The sequence below is a fragment of the Zychaea mexicana genome (genome assembly GCF_025766255.1).
Source record: "Zychaea mexicana strain RSA 1403 chromosome Unknown BDB00scaffold_42, whole genome shotgun sequence".
NCBI classification, from domain to species: Eukaryota; Fungi; Mucoromycota; class Mucoromycetes; order Mucorales; family Lichtheimiaceae; genus Zychaea; species Zychaea mexicana.
The window spans coordinates 19,523-46,837 of NW_026516705.1; the positions used below are offsets into that span (position 1 = coordinate 19,523).

Genomic DNA, 27,315 nt, shown 5'->3' on the forward strand with positions numbered 1-27,315 from the left:
TCCTGTGTAACACTTTGCGCTTGGCGCAGATTTTCTTTTCGCCGAATTGACAAGGCACAAAGTGCGCAAACAGCATTGATGCGGTCTTTAATTAAACAATGGATCAATGCAACAGGGTTGGTACTGTTAAGTATTGAAGAAATGGGGTCCGTTCCAGTGTTCACTCAAAGCAAACAGTACTTGACCATTGCAATAAGTGAGTGAGTAGCACCTGGGTGTTCGATCCCAGTTGTTGCTCCTGGGATAGACCCCTAGAAATAAATGATTACAGTGTTATCATTTCTATGATACGTCAAAGTGACGTGGTAGTAAATATTGTTATGTTTTGGTTGGTCTTTTAAAGTGTATCCGTTGTGTTCGTTTGACCATTGGAATCATTGGAAAGGAACTCATTTATAAATATGGAAGGAGCTGTGATATCTGACGCAAAGGAAAAAATGTTCCATTGGAAAAGATTTGGGAGAGATTCCACTCGAACATAATTTTGGGATACAGGCCTGTTACCATAACAGCATCTGATGAGCAAACTCGCGAGCACATGAAATAAAGACTACAAAGTACCCAGTTGTATTGCCGCAAAGTTTGATTTGACACGAACACACAAAGATGCGAAGACCTTGTAAGATGAAAAATAAGATACTGTATGATAAGAGGATGATATACAGAGGAAACACTTCGATGAGAACAAGGTAACATACTACACTGAGTGAGGTAATGGGAATATACTATGTACAAAAATGTAAGAATGTCACTAAGAACCATGAAGTATACATAAACATTTAGTAAATATCTAAAATAAATACAGAATATCACTTACTTTCAATCACATCTTGAATGTGTTCTTCAAATGCTGTCACAATTACAGGCCCGTGTGAAAAAGAAGACAAACCTAGATTCGCGTAAAGTGGGCTCTCTCCCAAATCAAATCTGCGCCAAGCGCAATGTGTTACGCAGGATATGTGCAAATAGTTACTGGAAAGAGTCAGTGTATGTATGATTGGAAAAAACAAATGATAGCCGATGACAGTGTTTTTATATACAGATACATAATAAACGCAGTATAGGTAATAAGTACAGTATGGCTTAAGCAAGGATAATTTTGTTGGGGTGATAAAACAGCTCACTTCAGTGTAAGGAGGCGAAAGTTAATCTATTTAGGGAGCATAACAGATGTGTCAAAGGTGCCTGCCTCCAAACGAACTTCTTTGAACTGTGCCCTTAAATGTCAAGTCGCACTTCGCACTTCTGGGACGCGCTTTGAGTGGCTAGTAGCGGCACCGACGTCGTCGCCATCTTCGGAAAAACTGCCGCTTCTTCTATGAAGTATACTTTTTTGAATTTGGATATCCTTTGATTCGCGTAATATAAATGTACACTTACTCATCCGCCTGCTCGTCCTGCACCTTGCAAAAAAATAAAAAAGAAAGAAAACATATACAGTTAGTCATTTGATACTTTTAGAAGCCGGACTAGCTGGTGGCGATAGTACGTACAGAGAATAAACATGTAAGAAGAGTTGGAAAAAAAAGTATATAACTTACATCACCGTCCGACGAGGACTCTTGCACCTTTTTTTTTTGCTGGAGTGCCGTCCTATATTTTTCGTTTTCCCTCTGGCGTGCCGTAATAGCTTCCCATACGCGTCGTAAAAGGTAATCCGCTGCCCATGAATCTGGACACGCCGATAAATCGATCTTGGGACTTACTCGCGCCAAAGCCAAGCGTTCTAAATTGGCACATGCCTTGACTCGATGTGGACGCACTTCTTCTTTACCAAATGTAGTTGGGCATACTCCAGGTGTACCTAGCGCCTTTTGGATGGCTGTAACTTCGTCACGTCCGATATTCAAAAGCTTTTCATAGCCTTTAATTGCCTTTTCGAGACTTTGACCATAGCCGGGCTGACTAGCAATCAACCTAAGGATATGATTTTTAACTACTTTGGTGGGCTTCCTTGCAGGATCCTTCTTGACGTTGCTCTTTCTGAAAATGGCTTCAGCGAGCTGGGACGTGGAAACTTTGTCCTTGCCCTTACGGCGCATCATCCTGTCGGTAGCTAATGTCTTTGCCTTTGCTGATGGCGTGTACGAAGATGCGTTGTTATTGTTGGATGGTGCTCGTGACGAAGAAAACTGCTTTGATTTCGAGGGTGGCAGTTTTGATTGAGACGCTGCAGCAGTTGAGGATGCATTGGCGGCCTTTAAATACTGTTCCAATTTCCGTTCCAAGTCGCTTTGACGCTTCAAAAGACTTTCGGTGGATTGGCGTATCCATTGTAGCTCGGCTAACATCTTTTTGGCGAATGGTCGGCCGTTCATGTCGGCATCAGCATCATCGCTACTATCACCCTGGTCAGAAGTAGTATCTGAAGATGACTCTATGCTTTCGTAGTTTGACACAGGATACTGTGGCATATAGTGCAGAGGTACTGGCGGAACAGTGGTACCGTGGGGTAGCCAAAACATTCCAGTCGGTACGGGTGTAGGTGCCGGTGTCATGCTGCCAGAGTGGCGTGCTCTTTTGCGATGACGATGGCGACGTGGTGAAGTGGAGTACATGTTTGTGTGTCTATCCGTTTGCGTATTTAGTGGGCTAGTATGCAGGTTCAAAAGAAAAGAGTGAGAGCGGGAGAGAGAAAGCAAAGGAACCCGTTGCCTTCTGTGTCAAAGAAATTTTGAAAAAAAAAGTTACGCCCAACTCATTTGTGCGACCCAAGGTTGTTTTACATCATCAACAACAACAGTCATGCTCCATCTCTATTCTTTTTCCCAGCAGCTACTGATGATGGATATACGTAAGTGATCTTCATGTTTTTATCAGGCAATCTTTGCGCTATCTATCGCCATTGCAAAAACAGAGTTATCCTACCTGTCATTAATACATGCCATTTTGTGTCTGGTGCTATAGAGCTTATAGATCCTGAAATCGTTTCTGATAACTTTACTGTGTTAAAGCATACGACCGCTGTCGTCACCGTTAATCTTACGCACTTACGTCGACTTGATTTATGACCACAATAGCTCGTGTAAGATTAAGTGAACACTGAGACTAAGACATATACCTTGACGTTAATCAATGATTATTTCCTTAGAAAACTATTGTACACTGCTACTATGCAGTCGCTAGTACATACTTAGTAGCAGAAGCAACTACACATATTTCTATAAAATTATAGCTCGATGAGGCTGTCTCTAGGAGTCACTTGGAAACAATTGCTGCCTATCAATAGAGTTATTTGACTGCATTGAGTTTCGCCTAAGCATGAACATCAATTTTTCCGGCACGAATAACCCAGCGGGATTTTGTTCGTTCCTTCATAATTTTCAGTTCTTTCTGTTCCTTTTTACAAACACAATGTCGACCGAGATTTCAGCTGTTGATGAGTGGATTACCACAGACGATGGCTACTCATTGTTTACCAAAACGTGGAAACCTGCTTCGTCGCCCGTAGCAACTGTTGTGTACGCTAACGTTCTCCTTTGAAAGCTTCAGAAACTATTTTTCAAAAGAAAAGCTGAAGACGTCTTTTAACAAGTACATAACATTTGTGCCCTGTAATAGTATGATTCATGGCTTTGGTGAACATATCGGACGCTATGATCGTCTCTTTACATCATTTGCAAAGCAGGGCATTCAAGCCTATGGTTACGATCAGCGAGGATGGGGCCAGAGCGGTAAAAAGGCGCATGAATTTGGCAACAACCATGGGTAAGCAACGACTAAATTTCAATGCAATGCTTGCAAAAAGCGCTCATAGAACACTATTTTTATGATAGCTATGATACAGCTCTATCGGATATCAACAGTGCCATCAAACGCAATAAGTTGCCCGATACACCCTTGTTCTTGATAGGTCACAGCATGGTATTTAAACAGAGGGAAAGAGTGAGAAAAAAAAAAGAGTGAATGTAAAAATTTGAACATTCACACGTGAATTTACAAAAAGGGCGGAGGCTTGATCCTGAACTACTTGGCCAGTGAGCATGATGGTTTGGATTTGGTGACGGGCGCTATTGCATCGGCGCCATTGGTGATCTTGTCCATGCCTGTATCGCCCTTCCGCTACTATCCGCTGCTGATGGCATCCAAGATTTTGCCAAGCTTTGTCATCCAAGTTGGCATGGATGCTAAAGCAATCAGTCACGATGAAAAGGAAATTGAAGTATACAATGCCGATCCTTTGATTCATGATTACGCGACCTTGGCAACGGTTCGCAGTTTCTTGGATGCCGGCAAAGCATTACTGAAGGATGCTGCTAAAATTCGCACGCCTATCCTGTATTCCCATGGTACCACCGATCCAGTCAATGATCACAAGGGCACAAAGACAGCTTATGAAGTCACATCCAGTCAGGATAAGGAGCTCAAGTCGTGGGATGGCCTTTTCCATGAATGTAAGTTTTTTTTATGGTTGTGTGAAAATTTACATGAGTGAAGAAGGAAAGATGCTGACGATATGAGATGTGCCGTACGTAGTACATAATGAAAGGCTTCCTGACAGAGATCAGGTGATGGAATACTATGCTGAATGGATTAAAGCCCGTATTCTCTCATAATAGTTCTAAAGTATACATATACAAATAACAATGATAACTATTTACTGCCACACTCCTGCGGAATCTCAGAGGTTTGCTGCTTGATAGTGGGTTCTTTTACTTCTGCATCCTCATTCTCCTGATCCTTCATATCAGCATCAGCATCCGCCTTGTTGCGGTCCTCCGTCTTTGAATTTTCATTACTTGCTTCTGATAATTCCGTTGCATTGATGCCTGACTCCTCATCAGCATCTGCAGTAGAAACTTGTTGCTCGTTCGGATCAGGTTCGGATTGCTGTTCTCCATTAGGATTGTTGTCGTCTTTCTTTCCCTTTTGCGGTCGTTTTGATCGATGATTAGGTCGATATTCAACGAAAATCTTTTCTTCCAGCGTAACTCCTTCATCCAATTCGTCGCGTATCCATATGTATATTGTTGGGAACTCGATCACCCGCTCGCCCCGAAGTAATTCCCGTATTGACTTGTCGAGATGTGGCGTCAAATCCACAAATGTATTCTTATGAGCTGCTTCTTTCTTAAGCCCAACCACAAGCTGATCGATGCCTGCATCTTTGAACTCGCGCAACTGGTATCGTATGGTTTTGTACTCGCCCTTTCCTTGTGGGTTTTCCGCAAATAACATGTTTTCAAACACGCCACGTAGACTTTTTGCATGTGGTATACTAATGTTTTCACAATTAAATTTAGTCGGCTCTTCCGTGTCAACGTTTATAGCTTCATAAAAGCTAGAGACAAACGAAAAAGCCACTTACGAGTGTTCAAGTATTTTTTGCGCTACATTCTTCCGGCTAAAGCAGCATTCAATTGTCCAATAAAGTTGGTGTTTGCTATTGAAGCAAATATTTCTCAATTAGTAACATAGAAAAAGTAGATACACAATATCAAAAAGAAAAAGAAACTTACTTGTTGCTGTAGTTCGTCTTGTTCATTTTGTGCCGTGACATTATGGCAGGCAGTACGTCATATTGTATACCCATTTCTCGTGCTTTTTTCAATAACATTTTGGAACGGAAATCCATCGACGGTGGTGCTTTGAGTCGTTCTCGTGTTAAGGTATCGGACTGTCGAGATATATCTTCAAGATACGTATAATCTACAATAGAAACAGTAGTGACAAAATCAGAAATGTCAAGACTTATGCTTTTGACCTTTTCTTTTCCCACAAGTCCCACGCGAAACCCTGGCAAAAGCAAAATGACATTACCACTCATTAAATGGGAATAGTTATACTGGTCTCGAGTCACAAAGTGCGTCTTGTCTCGTTCACCTGAGCATTCCTTCTCGTTTTTGTGACGTTTGACACAATCGACAGAGCAAGTTTGCATGGCACACCTTGGGCATGTGTATTTATGTGAATTAATTCCGCATATTTGACAGAGTTGAACCTGATCTGACATTTGGATCGTAAAGAAAGGCTATGAAAAGTCAGAAAGAAAAAGTTTATGCGAACGGTGTTGACAACAAAAGCTGGACTCCGTTCTCCTAAAATTGTCGGTGCTCTCCCCTCTTACTTCTCCAAAAATCTCGCCTAAACATTCCATAAACCGCTCATATGTCTGCAGCAGCAGGACTCGAAGCGGGCCCTTCGCAACGAGAACATCGACAACCGCCTTCAATAGCATTAATCAAAAGATGGCCGGATATCGCTTTAATTATACCCAACAGTGGTAGTATGGCAAGAGACATGGTAAAAGAAAATGTTTACCCCGTGCGTCATTATATTATATACTCAACGTGTATACGCACTGCATACACAGTTGGCCAACGAACGCAACTTTTTAACCTTCTTTAAACTCGCTTGTACCCTCGTGGTACTTGGTAAGTTTTCTATTCATTGCAAAAGCATTGACAGTAAGGGTGGTAGCGCTCACTACGGGTGTCAGGAAACGCCAATCGAACGAAGCCGAATCACTCATCAGTCTTGCAAATTCGATACAGGTTTCACGGTTTTACTGAAGTTCCGATTACCAGACGACCACGGTAGCTTACCTGATGAATGGGCAGATGATTCAGTGACTCGACCCATCGGGTACACTTTCATTGCAATCGGGTTCTCTGCACTCTTGACGGCTGTTGGCAAATATTTCAAAACACAGCGCATGCTGGCGAAAAGCATCAACTTTATTCAGGCCGGATGGGGAAGTTTTATTATCGTATCCCTTCTTTTCACACTTGCCTGTGTGGTCATGATATTGGCATCGCTCAATTCCAGCCTATTCACTATACCCTCATAAACCCAATACAATCTTTTTTTATCAATATCGTGATTTGAATGACAACGAGTAGAGACAAATGTGAGTTTCTGATGGATATGAGTTGCAAAAGGCTTAACAATCATTGTGGTTCATCAATGAATCGCTATTACGGCAGTTCGATACAAAGTATGTTTAGACGACCACTTTTTAGTAATGATACACCAGATGGTTGATTCAAATAAAGACGAGCGGGCGGAGCATGGTCACACCATAGTCAATTTATGCTTCTGACATATCAATTTACGAATTTACACGAGCATGAGTCGACGCTTATTTTCACAAATGCAAAACGATGACGCAGAAGAACAAGAAGACGACCACGTTAAATCAGCACTTCCAATTTCAAAATCAAAAGCACAACTTGTAAACGGTCAGCCTGTTTCAGGAGAAGATTACCTCTTAATGGTTCGGTAAGCATAATCATCCTTTCTCTACTTCCACTTGGTGATTTCCACGTACACAATTCAACGCAGCAGGGAAAGTAAGAAAGCAATAACACATGGTCTTTCATACGATTCGCTTATTTTTCAGAGATCAGGCGAACAAATATCCAAAAACAGTGACAGCAGCAGCAGCACCACCGCCGCCATCAACAAATTCGTCGTTGCCCGCAAGCTTTGCTTTTTTCCAAGAACCAGAACCCACATCAGAGTTTCTACTGCCTGACCCTGTGTGGCAACAGGAATTTGCAAACTCGTTTAAAATATACCAAGAGGTAATGTCGAGATCCATCTCTATTTTTTCCTCCCAACAATTTACTGGTTCTGAACGCTTAAGGTGATATTGGCCTTTGATGCCATCTTAAAAATTAGTACAAGCAAAAGAATAAGCCGAGAAAGGGAAAGGTTACATTGCCTACTAACTGGCGGGCGCATTGCTATGACAGCGAAGCAGATCAAGAGCGTCTAAATATCATTGCTCATTGCTCTCAGGTAGCATGGAAGAGAAACGTCACACTGTTCATACACAAAACTAATCATTACAAGCGTTATTTCATATGGTGATAGAGAAATATCCTGTCTCTTCTGAGAGGCTTTCGAGACTGGTTGACAGAAATGACACATACGGAAGTAAGAACAAACCTACCAGCGTAGATGTGGAGGAGCAGTGGATACTGATGTTTTGTTCCTATTTGTAGTCTCTATGGTTATATACATTACTAGTGTACTTGGATCCTGTCATGATGGCACAGCATGTTTCTGTACTAAGAGAGTTGGCACGCAAATGCATCAAGATACGAAATACGAGAGAAATGCACGATGATAACGTAGTACGACTCAACATGATTATTACCATCATTGCCAAAGTATTTGGACAGGCTGATATGGTATAAATTAGCATGTACATGTATATAAGATTTCTTTCGCATTTTCACTTAACATAGAATCAAATCGATGAGAGAATTGGTTATTATACACAAAAAGTACTAGAAGAAAGGAAAAGGAGAGGTCAATTTTTGTGAGTGCGTGGATGAGCTATAAGAAGTGGGAGGGAGTGTCAATAGATACAAAGTTATGGAATATAAAGAGTGTTTTTTTTATAGGATGTGGTGGTAAACAGAATACAAAAACGAATATCTAGAATTCGAATTCGCCTCGGAGCTTGTTGATGTCAAAACCAGCCTTGGCCTGATTAGCCAGATCCTCACGACCCATCATGACAAACGTCTTTCGTAGCATTTCCCACAAGTTACTTGACACATTGACGCCTTCTTCGTTATCCTGTCGCTTGTGCATCGAAAGGCCGGTCAACAAATGCTCTGCAGCCTCCTTGTAACAACCGATGTTGATGCAGCTGACACCCAAGTTGTATCGTGCACGGACAAATGATGGACACAGCTCCAATGCCTTGTGGTAAGCATCGATAGCTTCTTCGGAGCGGCCACTGTTGGCCAAGGTAGCACCGAGTCGATTCCATAGTAAATAGTCCTGTTTGACAGAAGCGGAAAAAAAAGATTTAGTATTCTAATACTCCTGTGTCTGGTTCATAATGAAGATTTCGTAAACACAAACTTACATCAGGACGGCCCTTCAGTGCAGCAAAGAAGCAATCAACAGCTTTCTCCAAATCACCACTGCCATAGAATAACACACCCAGACCGACTTGGACATCAGGATCCATTTGCTGCCCTTCGGGTGCCTGGCGAGCCGCCGTCAAGAAAAGATCTGTCACTCGGCCATGTAATTCAAAAGGTGTAGCAGGTGCTGGCGTACCATTGGCCACCAATTCCGGATACTTGGCGCCAATCCAGCGCTCCAAAGTTTGATAGGCAGCATGGTCGTAGGATTCGTTGGTATAGCTGACGGCCAACGACATCATGGCCGAGAAGTTCTTGGGGTCGACTTCGACTGCCTTTTCCAATGCCCGAATGGCCGGTTCTTCCTTCTCGTTTTGAGCCTGTACATTGCCCAAATGCATCCAAGCCTCCGAGTTCAGTGGATCACGCTGAACAACGGCTTCAAATGCCAACGCAGCCTCGCTAAGACTGCCTCCTTCATTAATCATACGCAGACCTTCAGCCATGGGATCGGCATGCTCGAGGTAAGGATTGACAATCTCAAACACGTATTCGCCTAAATCTGGCTTGTAGATGGATGGATTGTTGCTAAAGTTGCCAAACTCTTCTTCCCAATCCTCCGGTTCGCCCTCGTTGGCCATTTGGTCACGGATATCTTGCCATACATTTTCAAACTGGTCAAACAGCTTGGGATCCTGGGCTGCGGCAGCTTCTTCAACCTTGCGAGCAATTTCTTCGTCAGTCTCGGTAGGTTTGGCATCGAAAGCGGCAAATTGATTTTCCCATTGTGCATTATTGTCCAACTCGACGAGCTTTCCCTTGCCCTTGTCGTGGTTCATTGCAAACTCGCCGGCCCAGTCAAAGTGACGCTCGAATGCTCGCTCGAATTCAGCGCGTTGTTGTGGGTTCATGTGTACTGCTTCGGGGTGATTCATGAATTCGTCCTTCCACACTAATAGTGATAACAATAATAATCACATGTCAGTCCATCTAAACATCTATCCAGCTCTTCCTCACCCCCCAAACAATCGTCCGCTTTTTGAAATGAAAGTTTACCGGAAGCATTCATTGTCGGGCCAGCAGCTGCTCTACTTTCATGGAAGGCCTTTTCCATGGCTGCTTCTTCTTCAGGAGTGACTTCCCACAACCGTGGTCCTTGTTGTTGAAATTCGTTGGCCCACCCGCCGCGTACAGCGTCCAATTCACGATGTAGTTCTGAGAACTCAAAGGGTCGGCCTGATCCCGCAGGCCGCTGTAGTGGTCGCTGTTGTTGTTCTCGCTCAAAGAATTCATTCACCATACCATCGTCTCGGAACTCTTGTCTAGCTGTTCGCATCTGTTACGTAGTATACATCCAGCTTTAGGTCAGCTTTTCATGTTCCTCCTTCTTATCCCGGGTGTCTTTTATTTATCCAGTAATAACAACTAAAAAACAAGCAAACCTACAGACGAAGGTCCTGCTGAACCTTGTGAGGGTCCGTCAAAACGATCCTATACAGCAGAAATAAGAGCAATTAATAGATTAATCCACCAGGAACCCACAGAGTAAGCTCGTGAAACCGAATTAGTAATCCCAGTTACCCTTTGCAACGATCGATCTTGACTAAACTGCTTGAGCATTTGTGACATTGGGTTTGCACCAGCAGAGCAGTCAGCACCGCCTCCAGCCATGTTTGAAAAGGACATTATGAGAGTATATAGAGCAAGAGGGTTTTGTGGATGTAAGGGTGTGGAAAGAGAAAGTTAAAAGTCGGTATATAGAGAGAGAAAAGAGCGCAATAAAAAGGCGGGGTATATCTTGCAGGTATTTGTCATCGCATTCGTGGACCTAAAATGGCACGCTCCAAATCAAGTGGAATTTCTATTTCTCAGCATAATAACAGTGGATAAACTCTCTGTTGCTGCTCGCAAATTGCGGGGATGCGGACTGCAAACTTTTTCTGTCATTGAGTCTTTATTCCCATGACATTAATTATGAATGGACGAGTATAGCAAACGCATAGTTGGCTGCATGATGTTTGTTGAAATAACCCTTGAAATACGAAAAATATGGATATATAAGCGACAGCTTAGCTGCTACAGCGCTAAGCTCTTTACTTTTTGTGTAGTTTTCTGTTTGCAACATGGATTTCATTCGCAGAAAGGCTTCAAACGCATTCTCTAGTCAACAAGACAACAAAGCTCCAGCAGAGCATGATATTGGGCATAGGTAAAGACTTTCACACACACACAGATAGGGTACAAAGCAGCTCTTCTTTCTCACACCTATAGCACATGTGTAGTCCCCCTAGTAATCAACACCAGCAACAACAACAAGAGCTTCAGCAATCGTCTATTGGCGCTGAAGAACAGCATCCATATGCAGCTCAACCACAACGTGCCGTTGTAGGCGAACAGCAGGAAGAAGCGCCGATCCAGCATGAGCCAACCAAAGGCCGTGATCGTAATATCGATCAGGATTCGGCTCTCACGAACCAGCAAGACGATATGGTGAGCCACCGTGCTCAAGGTGGCGGTAGCCATACGCCTGTCTGGGCTAATGTCCCTATGCAGTCGAACATGCCTGCCCATGATGTCAAGCCTACGAAAGGCAAGAATGTCGTGAATAGGGCCCGTACTCTGTCTTCCACCCATCAGATGATGCCGCTTTTGCCCGCTGCCGGTTGCTTCGACTTGGATGCGCCGGGTAATGCTCCTATTATTACTGGCTATGACCATGATCGTCGAAGTGTCACTTCTAAAGTAGCTGAAGACGTCGATGCTTCGTACAAGAGCAATCTTCACAAGCAACAAATTCAACCAGCAACAACAGCTACCGCTCTAGGACGTGGTGGCGTGAAAAATGCTTCTACTGCTGCCGGTGTCGCTGGAGGAGCTGCCGGAGGAGCTGCAGCTGGCGGTATAGTTTCCAAGTGTATGGAGTACCTGCGTGGCCGAGAGTCCAAAGACGCTTCTCAAGATTGGGACGAGCCGATAGGTCCTTCGGACCATTCACAAGATAAGGATACAACTTCCCCAGGTGGCCAGTTCCAACAAACAGAAAGTGGCAAGATCCAAGACGAGGACTGGACGAATCAAGATGATGCTAGCAAACTGAGCGAGCTTGGTGAAGGAGGTCATTATACACCATCTGGCCAGAAAGGTAGCCTTGCTTGTTTACGATTTTAGGATATACTATCAGTAACTGCTCGTTATAATGCTAACACTTGCACTGCAATCTATTTAGCTTCTGGTACTCCTATCGCCGCTGGTGCCGCTGGCGCTGCAGCAGGTGCTGCTGGCGGTGCTGCCATAGCAACAAGAGATACTAACTGGACGAACCAAGATAATGCCACCAAGTTGAACAAGCTTGGTGAGGACGGTCATCACACAGCCTCCGGACAGCAAGGTAAGGTACAATTTTTATATTGAACATGAACTATTTTTAAAACCTGCTTTATTAATTAATCCTATATTACCTCAACATTAGTGATGCACTCACCTCAGGATGATGAAGGTCTCCATCATCGCCAACCTTTCTCGTCGTCATCGCAGCAAAGCCAAGGTATGAAAGAATCTTAAAGAAGTTTCCATTTTATTTGTTACTTTGTTTCCCAAACATATCAATCTTATGCATACGTATACGAAAACTAATTTAAAATAGATGATATGGCTTCAAACCGGGCCGTTATTGACGAAGATGTGAACCAACATTCCGAGGGGTTGGCTACTTCTGAATATTATGGCACTCAGGACGATTCTGTTATTGATCACAGCCAAGATATTGACAATGGCAAAACGCCCAGTACTGTCTATTCCTATACACGAACCGATGGGAAGTCGCCTGAAGATTCGTTCTATGGCCAAGCCATTGACCAACCTGGTGCTTCGCACGATATTGGTTCTGGAGCAGGAATCGGTGCCACGGCACTGGGTGCCGGAGCAGCTGGTGGTGCTGCAGGTTTAGGCGCTGCTCATATCTATAATCACCGTAACGCGTACGATGATTATCAGCGCTCTCAGCCTTTCGATGCTGAAAACGATGCTAAGCGAGCTGCGCTAGACAAGACTGATGCAGCTTATGGTAAAAAAATAACGGTGTAACAGGTATCGTTACTTGCCGTGGTACTCATTCAAAGTTTATTAATGTATAGGCACCACTTCCGCCATTGATCCTAACGCAAAGGCTGGCCAGACATACGACAGTCAAGGTGCCGGTATTTATGCTCCCTCGTCGGCAGCAAATGATATGACCATGCATGAAGATACTGGCATGAAATCTGACATTCAAGGTATAGTCAGTAATTAGATTGTTTACGGTGCGTCATGATGACCCTTTTCTGACTCAATGTATTCTTAACAGATCAACAAAAGCGAGAAGCGCTAGGTGGCTATGAAGAGCAAAATAACAGAACATTCGGTCATGATCAACTACCTCCAAGATCAGCATATGATCAAAACGATCCTTCTTCCACGGGTGCTTGGGACGAAGAAAATGCGGATCGCCCATTCAAGGCATCGCAGGACGACAGCACCTATAATCCATTTACTCAAGGTAAATACTGGGGTTTATTAGAAAGTTTTCTTTTATGCCACCAATCGTGTTCCTTTGCACCTTTTCTTTCCGCTGACTTTACAGGGGTTATAGATCGTACCGCATCTTCTTCCAAGCCATCCAATATTAATGCTGGTGATAATCCGCCATGTCGTATGTGTTACAAAGCACGTTCACAAATGAAGAGATAACCGTATTAATTAATTGCGTAACCGTATTAATTGGTTGCGTTTTGTATAGGCCCTGGTGAATTCTTGTTTGATGAGCCTCATGGTAATGCTACTAAAGCTACAGCAGCCGGTGCTGCTGGTGCTGGTATTGGAGCAGCTGGAGCAGCTGGAGCAGCCGGTGTTGCTAGCACAAGAAATAAGCAAGATCCTTCCTCTTCGATTAAGGATGGTAAGTTTTAGCGTATCCTTTTGCTTAATTCTGTTTGGACAGTTGGCTGACCTAGAACGCACTGCGCATATTGTAATATAGATCAACTGAGACAGCAGCAGCCAAAGGAATTCGATGATTTACATCCAGCCTCCAACGGTTTTGATGGCGTTGAGAAGCACCAGCAACAACAGCCTGATCAGGAAAAGAGTACTGATGATGGTATGAACAAGCAACAACAGCATGAAAAGCAAACACTGTCCAAGAACATGTCAGATCAGCACCAGCAATCGAAGGAAGGTCAGCAGCAACAACAACCGACTTGGGATGGTAAACCCATCGATCAGAACCAGTCCATGGCTTCTCAACGAGAGTCATGGTCAGCAATGGATGCACAGCAGCCTGACAATATGAACAACGTCATCGACGATGTTTCGAACGGCGGTCTTCGCGAAACCAGTGTACAACAAAACGATGGTGTGTTTGAGCCGCGTTCTACTCCACGTACAGCTGACCCCTCTGCAAAGGGCATGGGCACTGGAGCTGCTTTGGGCGCTGGTGCAGGTGCAGCTACTGGAGCTTTAGCAGGTGACAAGTCTGAATCAAAGCAACAACAACAACAGCCTACTGATCATCAAGGGCAACCAATCACGGATCGCATCGATCAAAAGGAGCAGCAAGATATTTCGAACAAACTTGAAGATCAACAGCAGCAGGATCTATCACAGCAACAGTATACAGATCAGCAAAATCCTAGTGACCAACAAGGCATGGATCAACGACAGCCAGGTCAACAACAGAGTATCTCAAAGCAGCAACCGGGTGATGCCAATCAACAACCTGTTGATTCAGTTGATCAACAACAGCAACAACCTGATCAACAACAAAGTGGTGCGGCCAAGAATGCAGGTATTGGTGCTGGAGCAGGTGCGGCCACCGCTGCTGCAGCTTCCGCACTATCTGGCGACAAGCAAGCGCAACAACCTCACCAAATTAGCAAAGATGTTGACAACAGTACTTACCGCGGTAGACAAAAAGATAAGCTTTCAAAGCAAAATGTCGATCAGGCTGATAGTAAGTTGGATACGTCAACACAGAAAGGTTTCTTTGCTGATTGCTAATCAATTAAGCGTCTCATTTGATAAATGTAACAGGTTCCGCCGATGTGAAGCAACCTCAGCAGCAGATGCAGCAAGGTAATTTTACATCACAAAAATTTCCTATAAATACATGGTATGTTGCTAACAAGAAACATAGGATCACAAGCACCATTTTCTTCAGATCAGAACTTCAAACCTAGTCATGGAGGTCCAGGTGACAAGGCATACGGTCAACAAACTGGTCCTACTTTGGATTTCAGCCGCCAACGTCAATCCGTTACTGATCAGCAGCAGTCATTGTCGCAGCAAGATCAGCAAAAGCCTTGGGAGCAGCACGATCAGGTCCCACAGCAACAGCAATTTAAGGATGCCGCTGGTATCAACACTGCCAAGTATAATCCCAAAAACACGATGAGTGGCGGAATAAAGCAGCAGTTCAATAGTATGAATCCTGCTACTGGTGGTGAAAAGCAACAATTTGCCAATGCTACAGGTCCCAACAAAAGTGGTATTGCTGGCGGTCTCGGCGCAGGTGTAGCTGCTGTTGCTGGAGGTGCCGCTGCAGCTATTGGAGCTGCTACACGCCGTGGCTCAAAGGCCAAGTCAACAGGGAAGCAAATGCAGCAGAATATTCCGACGACTCTAAACGGTGCTGTTGGCGGTGTCAATGAGAACGCTGTGGGTAACATGACTTCGCGTGAACAACAAGAAGTATCGCAGCAGCAAGAGTCTCGTAAAGCCAGCGAGGTGCCTCGGGACACAATGGCTACTGAACAGCAATCAGTTCCTGCTAGTCAGATAATCCAGCAAGGCGGTGTAATCTATCATGAGCCACAAGGTGGATCTTCGTCTTTTGCCGCCGCACCTGGCCAAAAGGCTATCTTTGTGGATCAAAATGGAAAGCAGGTTTTGCCAAGCCAGATCCAAAGCAATGCCGTTTTTGTGGATCAGACTGGCGACCGAATCCAATCTAGCCAATTGAACAAAGATGCCATTGCCCAGCAACAGCAACTACATCAACAAGAAGCTTCTACTTCTGGTCAACAGCAACCTGAATCACATCAGGCATCAACTGATATGTCTGGTCAACCTCAGGCGCAGCATCCTCACCCCGCCGAACAACAACCATCAAGTGGTGGTACTGCAGCTACTGGCGCTGGTGCTGGTGCAGTCACTGGCGCAGCAACTGGTGGTGTAATCGCTGGACAGGGCTATCGTCAACAACAAACAGGTGCTGGTAATGGTATGCCTATGCAGCAACAGCAGCAACTACCTCAGCAACGCCAATCTGTTCCGGGTGCGAACAACCCCGATAACCGCGCTAGTTTCCAGAACTATGTCAATGGTAAAATTGAGCATCGACGTGCATCCTTCAAGGTAAAAAGATTAGAGTATTATGCCACTTTTTTTGATACTTTTAAGTACGGTAGGAGTGATCAGTAGTACGAAAGTATAATTAGTTACTGATATCAACAAAAAATGACGACCATTAATGTAGGAAAACATTGGTAAGATGTTCCACCTTGAAAACTGGAAACAAGAGGCTAGAGAAATGAAAGAGCAAGCCCAGCAAAAAATTGAAGGCTATGATGCCGTACGTCGCCGGTCAAGCGCTGGCGCAGCAATGTAAATAGCAATTTTAGTGAGAACATTTGTGAATATTTTTGTAAGGAAAAAAGGTCGAAAAAAAACACTAGTTCAATTATGTACATAGAAATATATTTGTAAATAAAACGTAACGTCATGTAATGTAGTGTCCAAAGGACTCTATCCATCAAGTGATTAAACAGGAGATGCGCTCCACACATGTACTATGCCTTGTGCTCCAGCGACACCTGCGCAAATCATCATGGCATTTTCGTCAACGGCTAGGCTTGAGACGTTACTTGATGTTGGATAGGACTTCAGCAACTCGCCGCTACCAAAAACATCCCATAACTTTACAGAGCAATCACCTCCACCAGTAACCAGGATCTTGCTGTTTGACATCCAATGTACACCAGATATGCCCATATCCGAGTTGATAGGCACCATGTGATCAGCAAGTGTTTCTGTGAAAATATGTATCAAGCCCCAAATTAGGTCACATTGCTTTGTACTGCCATCCTTCTATATGGTGATAGAGGGTCCTATTGTAATGCTGTACTACTCTTCCTCCTCTCTCTCTCTCTCTCTTTACTTACGTTGATGTTTTAATCTGAACAAGACTTTATCAGGTCGTCGAATGTCCAACACAGCAGTTTCATTATTTGGGTTACCAGAAGCAACAAATCGTTCGCACGGACTAAATGTGCACAAATACATAACTCTTAGGTCAACCTCACTCTAAGCAGTTAATTGTCCCATACGGCAATTACCTCATGCGAACGAGATTCACATCCGGATGACCTGTTCGTGCTTTGATGACAGATTCAGGGGTTCGGGTATCGTTCAGGTGAACATAGCCATCACCTTCATATTCTTCGAAAGGACTGTGGTTTCCAGAAACAACGAATCTTCCCGTTTCTGATATATCAATGTCACAAACGGCGCCATTCATATTTTTGTAATATATTGCTGTTTGACCGCGTCTTGTGTCGAAACCTTGGATCTAAAAAGTGATATTTCAGTAGCCGCAAAAGGGGAGAGAGGAGAAGCATGAGGTATGTATGCGACTTGTAGGATCGAATACTTACAAATCCCATAGGTGAGGTCAAACCAGAAGATACTCCCGTGTAAAGCATGTTTTCGGATGGTCCACGACCGAACACCAGGGTATCAATGCTGGGATTCTTGGTCAGTCTTTTATCCGGAATGCATACGGTACCATCACCAACATTTCCCAAGCCGTTCAGAGTCCAAATGACTGCTGCGCCATCTCCTGAACCAGTAGCAATGATATACTTTTGCTTGTCAGGGCTTACTGCTAGCTGATGTACCTTTTTTTCATGGTAACCTTTTGTTTCACATAATTAATAAACTCGGTTACTTCTTTTCTCATCAGTAATCTCAGACCAATCTTACATAAAGTGGAAAGCATGCGCCCAGTGTATCCACACCAAACTTTGGCAGTTGTGTCATGAGATGACGTAAAAAATAGTCGCTGGTCGGTGGATGCTCGTACATCAGTGACAGTGTGCCAAACGTCTTATCAAATCATATTGTTTTTTAGACTTATAATCTTTTTTTTTTCAGTTTCGTTTAAGAGTAAACTTACCTTGGCCATTGTGCAGTGTTTTGTGGCCTTTCAGCTGTGAGACGCGTCTTTTAGACGCAGACCAGATGCGGAGGTTACCAGGCATGTTATATTCGGGTTGGTCATTGCATGCAGATGCAGCAATGATTTTGATCCTGTTGCTTTGAATATGTTTAGACCGAGAGTTGCACAAATGATGGTGATATTGACGATATAAGATCGTACCTTTTCCTCTCCTCCCTTTCTATCTCATCCTATCTTGTGTTACTTACGATTTGCCCTTTCTGTTTAGGATGTGCACAGCAAGGGTGTCTGCGCTGCCTTCTCCAAATGTATGTTCGTATTTCAGTTCCGGCCAAAGCGCCACTTTTGACATGTTGGTCCGTGATCTACCGTGATATCGCGAGCCCTTTACTAACTTATATACTGATGGTCGTTTTGTATTTCCTAGATACATATGATCCTGCCGTTAGCGGAAGTATATAACACTATGTGTAGCTGTATCTTAACTGAACTTGTAACTATAGTAAAACAGAGAACTCACTAGGTTTGCAAGATATGATCACTGGTGTTTTGTACATTTGTTGATGGCCCTTTTCCCGATCATCCCAAAAACGCGCACAATCCACTGCTCTCCGACGCGTCAACTTGAGTGCAATAGACTCCCATACGTTTCTTCCGTCAATATCAAGACCATCTGCCTGTCTTTTCTTTGCTTTTGCAGTATAATGTTCCATCATGCTTTCGATAAACTCGATTTCCCATTCTTCAAAAGGCCAATGTAACCAGTCGCCGATCTCCATCTGAGCCCAATCTTCCCATGTTGCATGGTCCCAGACCGAACAAGGTACATATGGTTTTAGAGTCTGTTGTTCTGCAACAAGTGATGGAGTCTGTGAACGACGTTTTCCAGCATAACGCGTGCGTGTTCGTGTTAATTTAGCTGGAGGGTGCTGCTGCTGGTGTTCGTTAATACCGCTGTTTTCTTTTACTGTAGTGTCGAGCGCCGAAGCCTCAAGGGGACCCATCACAGACACATCGTAGGCCTCGATCATCGATAAAAGAACATCAAGGTTCACGTTATTGGGTAAATTTGTCTGCATTGATGGCTCTTTGGCCTTGTCCTGGTGCATTTGATCCATACTATCACCATATGCACCAGAGTTCTATGAAGGAGTTGGCAACGGACAAAATTAACAGAAAATCCTACCCCTTCTTCATCTTAAACTTCCACCCAGTCTCCTTTAACTGTTTTACTACTTACCATTGTCAGGTCCTCATCCTTAATATCTACATCATGGATCAGCTGGCTCCAGTCTGGCGGTGCGTCATCTTCCTCATCAGGCGCAACCATGGCATCCAATATTCCAAAATCCGTTTCTGTTGTCACAGGTTTGGCCCCAAACAGAAGTTCCGAAGACGAGATTGAGCTATTATCGTCGTCATCATCATCCTCTGCAGGATCTTGATCCATAGGTTCTTTTGACGGTTGTGGCAATGGTGATGATGGTATGACTTGCGATTGCAACCCAGTTGCTAAAACTTCCGATCTTGGTATTGTTGCCGTTGGTGCGCTTTGTATTACATCAATAGAAGATGTAGATTGCTCGCTGGAATGCTGTCTTTTTCTAGTTATATGCGGTTTGTTTAGATTTTGTACAGTGATCTCCCCTTGTTTGGAAATTTGAAGTGTTGCTTGATTTTTTGGCAGTTGGTGTATAGTCATTCTTGGTTTCAAAATTGATTGCGCAAGGATTTGCTGGGCGAGTATTTGATTACTTGACGATGACGCGCTAGATGCACGTTGCTGTTGCTGCTGTATCTGAGGACGTGGTTGTCCTGGTTGTAGAGGTAGGTGTTGTATCATTGACTGCGACTGTTGTCGCGATGCTTTATTGATTGTTCCTTCTTCCTTCGCAACGGGTTCCTGTTTTTGGTGCTGCTGTTGCTGCCGCTGTCTTTCTTGTGCTTGCGCGTCATTTACGATTATGTCGTCCTCTTCATCGTCAAGACTGATCGGATCGTCAACCGTTTTTCCCTTCTTCCGTTTCCCAGCTACAGGTGAACCTTCCATTACAAATTTCACGTCGTCATTGTCCTCTTCATCACTGCTAATCACGATGAGATTTTGATCTTGTGTTGTTGCTACTGCTGCTGGTGACGCGGATGTCACAGTCTGTTGTCTTACTGGCGCTGGTGTTGGCGCTGGTGTTGTTGTCGGAACAGGTGCCGGAACAGGTGCCGGAACAGGTGTAAATAGTGTAGGTTGAACGTGATCACGCGTTGGTGTTGGAATTGATATTGGGGTTGGAGTTGCTGTCGGTGTAGGCATTTGTGGTGGCAGAGGCATTTGTGGTGACGTTCGAGGGAACAAGTTGATGAATTGCGTTCCTGGAGGTGGGTAATGTGGCGGCGGTAATGATCGTTGCTGTTGCTGCTGCTGCCGATTGGCTGACTGAGCTGATTTCCCCCGCTGTTGGAATTGCGAAGTAGGATTCCAATCAACAAATTGATATACTTGGTTGTTATTTGAAGGAGGAGGAGGAGCGTTATGCGCCTTTGGCGGTTTGTTACCCATAACTGCCATTCAAACAGGGCGAGCTTCCCGGTTTACCGCAAGCTTCTCGCCTTCAAAACGGCGGGAATTAAAAAAAACCTTTTTATACAAGAGTAACGGATTGCATAATGAAGGATTCTTTCAGGGACAAGCATTCGAAGGTCGATATCGCATGTTTGAACGATAAGGAAGGGCAATTAAAATGGCGTATCATCGGTTGAGGAGATGACAGATTTAACCTCATATTCTTTGTGCTCGTCTTGATGTTTAGAGTCTAATAAGTTTATCGCAAAAAGGAAACGGCGGTCTTCCGTCCTGTCGCTTATTCAAATGCTTCTGTGAACTGACTTCACTCCTGATACCTATTATACTGACATTATTGTCAATACATATAAGTAAACGCTAGGCAGGTATAGTATTTCCGTCACCATTGCCCGCCTGTTTCATTGCACATACTACTTTAAAAGTAATTGCCTAATGGCGTTACTAAAGAACAGGCGCTATGCCTTGACGTATATAATCTTACACTGGCATCATTTAGAGAAGGCGGTAGTTGCTTGGTTTCTTTTCTTTTGTTGTCGTACTGTGAAAGAAATAGAACATGGTTTTTTTCCCTAATTCAAGCTACTACTCCTATCATTTTTTATAGTACATGACGACCTATACGAGAATTAGCGATGGCATGACGTGCTCAAGTTGGTAAATCCCACTTTTATAGCGCAATTACTACCACCCATTATATCATCCGCTTGTCAAACCTTCCAAAAGACTGTTCGATGCAATACCAACTGCCAATTTCTTAAAAAAATTCGATACTTAATAGTGGTGATGACCAGCACAATGATGTGGGTGGAGGGAAAAGGTGGTTTTTCTTGTATATATGCTTAAAGAACAATCAATCGCATTTTAAATGTGATGAATTTGACGAATGCGTCGCCTGCTACTAAGCAGTGTGCACACATTCTCATTCAAAGGCAATCCGACCCTATATACTGTATGATTTGTTTTAAAAAATTGCTCTCCCTAATTTATGTACTGTTAATGTAACGCAGGTTAAATGAAAACAGTGGATTTTCTTGCTCATATATACAGATACGCTCCCTGTATTTTTCTAAATATATCATGATAAGATGACATTTAAAATACTTTTATTATGCCAATTATGAAGCACTTTTAAGAAAACCGAACTTACAGAAAAAATACTGCTTGGTAGATCATGTCGATAAACAACGCAATGAACGGCTGACGTCTGCCGACGAGCGGCAGTAACTGAAGCTTAGAGCAAGAAAATCAAAACAGATTCTTGAACGTAAATACAACTGTATTTTTTGAAAAAGTTATTACAAAGAGAATAAGATCGACGAGTGATTCTTCTTTCTACCTTTATGATCTATCGTGCTATTACATTTCTCCTTGGCTTTCTTTTCCTGTTTCCACAACCCCAAACATTCCAGTTTCTTAATGTAGTAGCATCTAGTACTTTATAAATTTTCTACAATTAATGTAAACGTGAATCGAAAAGTCAAGGTAACAGAAAGGTTCAAGATCATCCCTCCCTTATACTCGCGAGAAATAAAGCTTCGATTAATCATAGCAGACGAGCAGTAATGATAACATGTATCCAAGAATTCCTGAAAATAGAAGGATATATGATGAAAAGCTGCATCCTAAGTATCTTCATTTGCAATGGAGCGAGAAGCGACGGGATGAAAGTTCATTTATTGATCAAGGCATCACCGATCACTCACCGTTCATTTAATATGTGTGCGTGTTGCATTAGAAGAATCAAACGTGGAAATGATACATACTACTAGCATCGGATCATTGTTATTGGTCTTGATAAATATTTCATCGTAGATATGAAGTATTCCTTGAAAAAAAAATTTTATTCGTCATATATGCAGTGTACTACGAAAGCACAAGAAGAATCATATTTCATTTGAAGTTGAGAGAAGTCAATGAACGAGAGTAGTTGAGAGGGGAAAACCGAGGAGGAGAGTGGTTGTTGACGTCGCTGTTGTAGAATTTTCGATAAATTGCCTGGCAGGTAGACAAAAGTGACGATGACGACATTGAAAATGATTTAGTAAATCCTGCATAATAAGTGGTTATTTAAGCTAAAATGTTCGTAGTGCCTCGTTCCATTCGCCACTCCCTCCGTCTCCATCCCATATACAGCCTAGTATACAGTAGAACAAAAGGAAATGAATTTAACTTTCCTTACGAAATAAACTATTCTTCGTCGCGTGTGGGGGTAAGATGAGAAGGAGAGAGTGAGGATGATATACAAAAATAAAAGCCAACAACGGTTGTGGACTTATTATGTAAGAAAACCTTCTGAATCAAGGTACAGTCCTCTGTGCTTACATACATTGTGGTACCAGCCAGTTCGTTATAGCTAGTGTATAGAAGCTCTATCTTTTACCCCTTTAAAAAAGTGAGAGAAAATGTTACTTGCATCCGTCAATCATCTTGTATGTGATCAGTTAAGTTGTCCCATATGTAGCGTAAGTCCGTCGACGACTATAACAACGCATGCATAATCGTTCCATCGCCACATTATCACAGTATAGTTATTGTAAAGTTAAATCTTCTATTAGAGCGAGATGTTACTACAAGCACAAACAAATATAAAAGTAAGGGTGAATATCTACAGAGCACTACGAATGAACGTCTACAACAACTATACTTCATGAGGCATTGACTTTAACCATGCAAAACTATGCAAATGGTTGGGGTAACAAAGAGGGAGGAAGGCGAAAAAGCCTCAAACCATATACTACGATTAAGCATCTCATGATGCGTTACTGATCGCATTCTCATCTACTATCTTTATCATATATGCTGTCTTGACGGATATTCAACAAGTTGCCTTTGTAATTGAAAAAGGAACTGTATTGCTTTCGCCATGTGGGTTATTGTTGTGTTTGTGAACTGTTCCTGATTTCAGATCACACCGTAGCGTACAGGAAAATGACGCTTCAGGTACTCAGTAATATGACGCATGACAAGTACGTAGCATAAACGTTTGTGACACACACATGTTAGGCGGCGGTACAGCTATTGGTGATGATGATTTCTCTGTTTGGGGCGAGAAAACTGGAAGAAGTTAATCTTGCATAGTGGTGTCAATAACAATAGCTCCTTTTTTCGTTGTACTATATAATTTGGAAGTGCTAGAAATGTCAAAGCGATTAATTCGTTGTTATTCTTCTAAATTAAATGTATGTACGCAAAAGCACGGCACTACATAATTACACGGGACGAGCGTACGTACATATTTATTCCTTTGGTGTTTTTCAACCGATTTAAATCTGAATTATCCAGATGGTTTTTGATCTACTGTATTGTCGGTTCCAATTCTGATTGATTACGAAGAGAGAAGGAGAGAGCCGGTTGTGCACTCTCATGATATATTCATTGTATTAGCCGACCCTACCGCTTTTATTATGGGTCAGCGTCAGCGTCTTTCTTGTCTGACGACATACTGTACCTATTTTAATTGCTGCTTTAACTTCAGAAACAAAATGTACGTTCTATTAGCGTATTACCACATACCTTACATAGTGTAATATTGTAAAAAAATTAACCTTTCGATCATGATATCATGCATACTACAGTAGACCCCCCACAAAGCGTGAGATTGCAGATTCACACAGAGAAAGAAGGAGATGGGGGAAATTGAAGGAGCTGACGACCCGCCGGAATGATGATGCAACAATTCGCGTCATGTATTATAAATAAGGTTATCACATTCGGGGGTTGTTTTGTATGTAATGTACGAGGTGCAGCAGTATTTGCATTGTATGCACCTCTTGTAGTACGCAATTATGTAGTAGTAGTAGAAGTAGTAGTAGTAGGAGTAGGAGTATAACTGCTGTGATGAATATTTCAGAATGAAAAAAGCGCGCGCGAAAACTGTGTCATGAACGTGGAATGAGTGAGTGAGTGAGTGAGTGAATGAGTGAGTGGGTAAGTCCACCCAATGAATTAGAAATCAAAAATCAATACAAATGAACCAAAAAGGCAAATTTGCATGGTTAGCGTGTTCGTACTGAGGAATGGATGTGTCAGTCAAAAGCAGTCAAACAACCTCTCCTGCCGTATTTAGGAAGAAGCAGCTCTATTGTACTAGTTGGGGGTGCGCCTCAAAATCCTCAAGTAGTACATGCGACCCCTCCTTCTCACTTATGCTCTCTCCGAATTCTCCACCGCACCCCTTCCCCGATCAATCCAGAGATTTTGCTTATAATCAGGGAAACGCATGTTTCTCTATTATTCCCCAGATGAAAAAACGTGCGGGGGAACGGAGATAAGGAGAGGGGCGTGTATGTATGCGGGTGTATAACTTGGGGATGAGAAACTACAACGACAATAAATAATCTGGGAAGAAAAGGAAGGTAAATGGAAGATGAAGAAGAATGCGGCCGGGAGAGGTAAGAGGAGCAGCGGCAGCAGCAGGGGACAGAGTTAATAACAATCAAATAAGCAAAATCGTGAAGCATTTCTAATTGACAACAAGGACAAAAAAAAGTTGATGGAAAGGAGGGGGGAATGTATATTGGATGGCCAATCTAATTGCTCCCAGTTTATTACCATGTCGTCATGCGCGAAAAGTGCAATATACGTAGTAGACCCTGAACGGGGAATCGAGCTCTAACAAGGCAGCTGCTAGAATGCTAATCGCGGTTAGTGTAGCCCATGCTTGTCTCTCTTGTATGATAGCTTGCAAGGTAACTCGACCCCACACTCACTTACCCACTCACACCTAATACACTAAGCACGCCCTATGCGTATTTGGCATAGTATATAATTTTGATGGGCGCGTAGAGGGGGATGGATCACTCAAAAAGACAAGCAAGTATCAATATTAAAGTTCATGGTTTACGACGTATGGTGTATATATTGTTTTTATATGTAACGACAGAAAAGAAAAAGAAAGAGATATGATGTGTTGTGTGTATGCAGCTGTATGAAGAAGAAGAATAGATAACGGGTGATTTGAAAGAAAAAAGAAAAGATAGAAGGCTACTACAAAGAATGATATAAAAGAAGTATTTACAAGCAAGCAAATTTGGCTTTAACCAGCAGCCATCTAACAATAACTACTACTTCATCGCATAAATAATATTTTTTCTCGGGTGGATTGAGTGTGTAATGTAATATGAAGGGATCGCACATAATGTATATGATGTAAATAGAAAGAAGAAACGTTTGGCATAAAAAAACGATGGCGAACAGACTGTGATGAGGGTGAAAAAAGATGATGAAGGAGAGGGAGAAAAAAAAAGAAAACCGTTCAACGATAGGATTGAGGGAGAGGAAGAGAGATGGAAGGAAAGAGTGTGAATTAATGAAGGGAGGCTGCTTTTTGAATGTTGTTGTTGTTGTTGTCGTCGTCGTCGTCGTGCTTGTTTTCGACCAAAGCGAAAGTGAATGACCAGTCCATTGCGAAACGAGAGGAACATATAGTAAGTTATGATATGTACACGCAAGATGTTGCACTTCTTCCCCGCGGTGGGCAGAAGAAGTAAGAAAACAAAGAAGATGATTTGGTGTTGGTGTTGTAGTTTTTGTTGTGCTATAGTATGAGTGCTGTGTGCGAATGTCGTTCAACGAGCAGTAGTAATAGTAATAGTAGTGTTGGAAATGATGAAGAATGAATGACGGACAACAAAGCTGTCAGTTCGTTGATTGATGCTTTTTCGTTTGATATCGTCATCGGTTATGCGTAGAGTGGACAATCCGACGATGCGTGCATTGTTGACCCGCAGAGATAACAGACCTTGTGGGTCGTATTTTGGCAGGCATTGACCAGAGTCGATGATGCGGCATTGACCACACTAGATGTTTTATCGACGTTTCGCTTGATGTTGTTGTTGTGCTGGCAGCAAGACATATTGGCTCTTAATTGGTTTTTTTGTGTGTCGTTCTCGTTCTTGTAAACGTAAAGGATAAAAAAGGCTTATAGAAAAGAAGAAAAAGAAAAGAAAAGAGAATTATAGGCGATTTATCTTATAGAAATCGTATGGCCTTTGCTGTATTGGAAGATAATAGAAGTGAGCAAAGAAAAAAAAAGAGAGCGGGCTCGTTTTGCCCAGCGAGTTGCTGTCTTTTATAGAGGATCAAAGAGGAGGCTTTCTTTTTCTTGGGGGAGGGAAAGGGTGGGGGAAACAGGGTGTGAGTGGTTCTTTTCGGGGGGTGGGAGAAAAGGGAAGAACAAAGGCGGTTGGAAAAGTAAGTCACCGAGAAAGATTGAGGGAAATTACCTTTTGATGGCAGGTTCTGTTACACCGCCCAGCCCTTTCGACTTACTTGTTCAACTTGAATAACAGCGGTTGAGTGGGTGATGTGTGCGCTGTTAGGGTCGAGATCGGCAAATTCACGCTTGATGTATTATCGCCAATACACGTGGGGGGGCCGAACAGTTACACATATTAAGACTCCATCTCAAACCTGCCCATTCGTTGCACTGCCATGCTGCTCAAGCTCCCCCAACGACATCCCACCGAGATGTTCGAGAATCCACATCGAGGGAAAAAGAAGAGAGATAGCCCTTACAAGCCATTTGGCACGGACCACGGGCCGTCTCTCTCACAGCGCACATTAGTTTTTGTTCATTGGTAGCTCAATATCAGCTCATGTTTCACTCTCTTCCTTCCTTGCTTCCTTCGTACTTGTAGTGATGCTGAGAAGAGCTGCTTCTTACTACTGTTACTAACCACATAAGACGTATGCTCAAC

At 43.0% G+C, this 27,315-nt stretch overlaps 10 protein-coding genes across 10 annotated transcripts; 4 read left to right on the forward strand and 6 right to left on the reverse strand.

Moving 5' to 3' along the window:
* Positions 1-1,017: 1,017 nt before the first annotated feature.
* BDB00DRAFT_825907 (uncharacterized protein) lies at positions 1,018-2,661 on the reverse strand. Its single transcript, XM_053123683.1, has 3 exons — positions 1,542-2,661; positions 1,381-1,403; positions 1,018-1,316 (listed from the first exon to the last, which is right to left on the reverse strand). Exons 1-3 carry the CDS (start codon positions 2,556-2,558, stop codon positions 1,226-1,228), a joined length of 1,131 nt encoding a protein of 376 aa, XP_052979126.1. The 5' UTR covers positions 2,559-2,661; the 3' UTR covers positions 1,018-1,225.
* Positions 2,662-3,354: 693 nt separating this feature from the next.
* On the forward strand, positions 3,355-4,556 carry BDB00DRAFT_764724 (Alpha/Beta hydrolase protein; the record flags this gene model as incomplete). Its single annotated transcript, XM_053119474.1, has 5 exons — positions 3,355-3,461; positions 3,562-3,708; positions 3,777-3,864; positions 3,947-4,394; positions 4,477-4,556. 5 exons carry the CDS (start codon positions 3,355-3,357, stop codon positions 4,554-4,556), a joined length of 870 nt encoding a protein of 289 aa, XP_052979127.1.
* BDB00DRAFT_411451 (uncharacterized protein) lies at positions 4,515-6,042 on the reverse strand. Its single transcript, XM_053117285.1, has 4 exons — positions 5,761-6,042; positions 5,460-5,649; positions 5,309-5,383; positions 4,515-5,218 (listed from the first exon to the last, which is right to left on the reverse strand). Exons 1-4 carry the CDS (start codon positions 5,951-5,953, stop codon positions 4,594-4,596), a joined length of 1,083 nt encoding a protein of 360 aa, XP_052979128.1. The 5' UTR covers positions 5,954-6,042; the 3' UTR covers positions 4,515-4,593.
* On the forward strand, positions 6,036-6,823 carry BDB00DRAFT_825913 (uncharacterized protein). Its single transcript, XM_053123684.1, has 3 exons — positions 6,036-6,243; positions 6,314-6,374; positions 6,495-6,823. The coding sequence occupies exons 1-3, from the start codon at positions 6,109-6,111 to the stop codon at positions 6,788-6,790; spliced, it is 492 nt and encodes a 163-aa protein (XP_052979129.1). The 5' UTR covers positions 6,036-6,108; the 3' UTR covers positions 6,791-6,823.
* A 163-nt stretch (positions 6,824-6,986) lies between these two features.
* BDB00DRAFT_411472 (survival motor neuron interacting protein 1-domain-containing protein) lies at positions 6,987-8,266 on the forward strand. The gene is made up of 5 exons (XM_053117286.1): positions 6,987-7,221; positions 7,343-7,526; positions 7,624-7,743; positions 7,819-7,881; positions 7,950-8,266. Exons 1-5 carry the CDS (start codon positions 7,070-7,072, stop codon positions 8,142-8,144), a joined length of 714 nt encoding a protein of 237 aa, XP_052979130.1. The 5' UTR covers positions 6,987-7,069; the 3' UTR covers positions 8,145-8,266.
* A 122-nt stretch (positions 8,267-8,388) lies between these two features.
* On the reverse strand, positions 8,389-10,457 carry BDB00DRAFT_764733 (uncharacterized protein; the record flags this gene model as incomplete). Its single annotated transcript, XM_053119475.1, has 5 exons — positions 8,389-8,739; positions 8,828-9,780; positions 9,885-10,164; positions 10,275-10,319; positions 10,410-10,457. 5 exons carry the CDS (start codon positions 10,455-10,457, stop codon positions 8,389-8,391), a joined length of 1,677 nt encoding a protein of 558 aa, XP_052979131.1.
* Positions 10,458-10,951: 494 nt separating this feature from the next.
* BDB00DRAFT_872915 (uncharacterized protein) lies at positions 10,952-16,470 on the forward strand (the record flags this gene model as incomplete). The annotated part of the gene is made up of 13 exons (XM_053127016.1): positions 10,952-11,037; positions 11,111-11,970; positions 12,055-12,216; positions 12,298-12,372; positions 12,472-12,891; positions 12,962-13,099; positions 13,171-13,362; positions 13,456-13,515; positions 13,603-13,761; positions 13,843-14,814; positions 14,895-14,936; positions 14,998-16,217; positions 16,339-16,470. The coding sequence occupies 13 exons, from the start codon at positions 10,952-10,954 to the stop codon at positions 16,468-16,470; spliced, it is 4,518 nt and encodes a 1,505-aa protein (XP_052979132.1).
* A 76-nt stretch (positions 16,471-16,546) lies between these two features.
* On the reverse strand, positions 16,547-17,187 carry BDB00DRAFT_411585 (WD40-repeat-containing domain protein). The gene is made up of 2 exons (XM_053117288.1): positions 17,024-17,187; positions 16,547-16,891 (listed from the first exon to the last, which is right to left on the reverse strand). The coding sequence occupies exons 1-2, from the start codon at positions 17,142-17,144 to the stop codon at positions 16,623-16,625; spliced, it is 390 nt and encodes a 129-aa protein (XP_052979133.1). The 5' UTR covers positions 17,145-17,187; the 3' UTR covers positions 16,547-16,622.
* BDB00DRAFT_411581 (uncharacterized protein) lies at positions 16,855-20,837 on the reverse strand. Its single transcript, XM_053117287.1, has 8 exons — positions 19,280-20,837; positions 18,560-19,181; positions 18,288-18,462; positions 18,037-18,170; positions 17,844-17,966; positions 17,516-17,775; positions 17,024-17,430; positions 16,855-16,891 (listed from the first exon to the last, which is right to left on the reverse strand). The coding sequence occupies exons 1-7, from the start codon at positions 20,600-20,602 to the stop codon at positions 17,194-17,196; spliced, it is 2,874 nt and encodes a 957-aa protein (XP_052979134.1). The 5' UTR covers positions 20,603-20,837; the 3' UTR covers positions 16,855-16,891; positions 17,024-17,193.
* A 4,679-nt stretch (positions 20,838-25,516) lies between these two features.
* BDB00DRAFT_411616 (uncharacterized protein) lies at positions 25,517-26,584 on the reverse strand. The gene is made up of 2 exons (XM_053117289.1): positions 26,415-26,584; positions 25,517-26,076 (listed from the first exon to the last, which is right to left on the reverse strand). Exons 1-2 carry the CDS (start codon positions 26,469-26,471, stop codon positions 25,681-25,683), a joined length of 453 nt encoding a protein of 150 aa, XP_052979135.1. The 5' UTR covers positions 26,472-26,584; the 3' UTR covers positions 25,517-25,680.
* Between the last annotated feature and the right edge of the window lie 731 nt (positions 26,585-27,315).

Coding starts and splice junctions, on each gene's coding strand:
- BDB00DRAFT_411581 (XM_053117287.1), bottom strand. CDS start 20,602: ATGGCAGTTATGGGTAACAAACCGCCAAAGGCGCATAACGCTCCTCCT. Junction 19,182..19,279: donor AGGATGAGGACCTGACAATG/GTAAGTAGTAAA, acceptor ACTCCTTCATAG/AACTCTGGTGCATATGGTGA. Junction 17,967..18,036: donor AACACTGCACAATGGCCAAG/GTAAGTTTACTC, acceptor TGATTTGATAAG/ACGTTTGGCACACTGTCACT.
- BDB00DRAFT_411616 (XM_053117289.1), bottom strand. CDS start 26,471: ATGTCTTGCTGCCAGCACAACAACAACATCAAGCGAAACGTCGATAAA. Junction 26,077..26,414: donor ACGTCGATAAAACATCTAGT/GTGGTCAATGCC, acceptor GCGGGGAAGAAG/TGCAACATCTTGCGTGTACA.
- BDB00DRAFT_825907 (XM_053123683.1), bottom strand. CDS start 2,558: ATGTACTCCACTTCACCACGTCGCCATCGTCATCGCAAAAGAGCACGC. Junction 1,404..1,541: donor AGTCCTCGTCGGACGGTGAT/GTAAGTTATATA, acceptor TTTTTTTGCAAG/GTGCAGGACGAGCAGGCGGA. Junction 1,317..1,380: donor CAGGACGAGCAGGCGGATGA/GTAAGTGTACAT, acceptor TATACTTCATAG/AAGAAGCGGCAGTTTTTCCG.
- BDB00DRAFT_411451 (XM_053117285.1), bottom strand. CDS start 5,953: ATGTCAGATCAGGTTCAACTCTGTCAAATATGCGGAATTAATTCACAT. Junction 5,650..5,760: donor CTATTCCCATTTAATGAGTG/GTAATGTCATTT, acceptor TTTCTATTGTAG/ATTATACGTATCTTGAAGAT. Junction 5,384..5,459: donor AAGACGAACTACAGCAACAA/GTAAGTTTCTTT, acceptor TTGCTTCAATAG/CAAACACCAACTTTATTGGA.
- BDB00DRAFT_825913 (XM_053123684.1), top strand. CDS start 6,109: ATGTCTGCAGCAGCAGGACTCGAAGCGGGCCCTTCGCAACGAGAACAT. Junction 6,244..6,313: donor GTAGTATGGCAAGAGACATG/GTAAAAGAAAAT, acceptor CTGCATACACAG/TTGGCCAACGAACGCAACTT. Junction 6,375..6,494: donor TTGTACCCTCGTGGTACTTG/GTAAGTTTTCTA, acceptor AATTCGATACAG/GTTTCACGGTTTTACTGAAG.
- BDB00DRAFT_411585 (XM_053117288.1), bottom strand. CDS start 17,144: ATGTATTTGTGCACATTTAGTCCGTGCGAACGATTTGTTGCTTCTGGT. Junction 16,892..17,023: donor GTTCAGATTAAAACATCAAC/GTAAGTAAAGAG, acceptor ATATTTTCACAG/AAACACTTGCTGATCACATG.
- BDB00DRAFT_411472 (XM_053117286.1), top strand. CDS start 7,070: ATGAGTCGACGCTTATTTTCACAAATGCAAAACGATGACGCAGAAGAA. Junction 7,527..7,623: donor CGTTTAAAATATACCAAGAG/GTAATGTCGAGA, acceptor CTTAAAAATTAG/TACAAGCAAAAGAATAAGCC. Junction 7,882..7,949: donor CAGAAATGACACATACGGAA/GTAAGAACAAAC, acceptor TCCTATTTGTAG/TCTCTATGGTTATATACATT.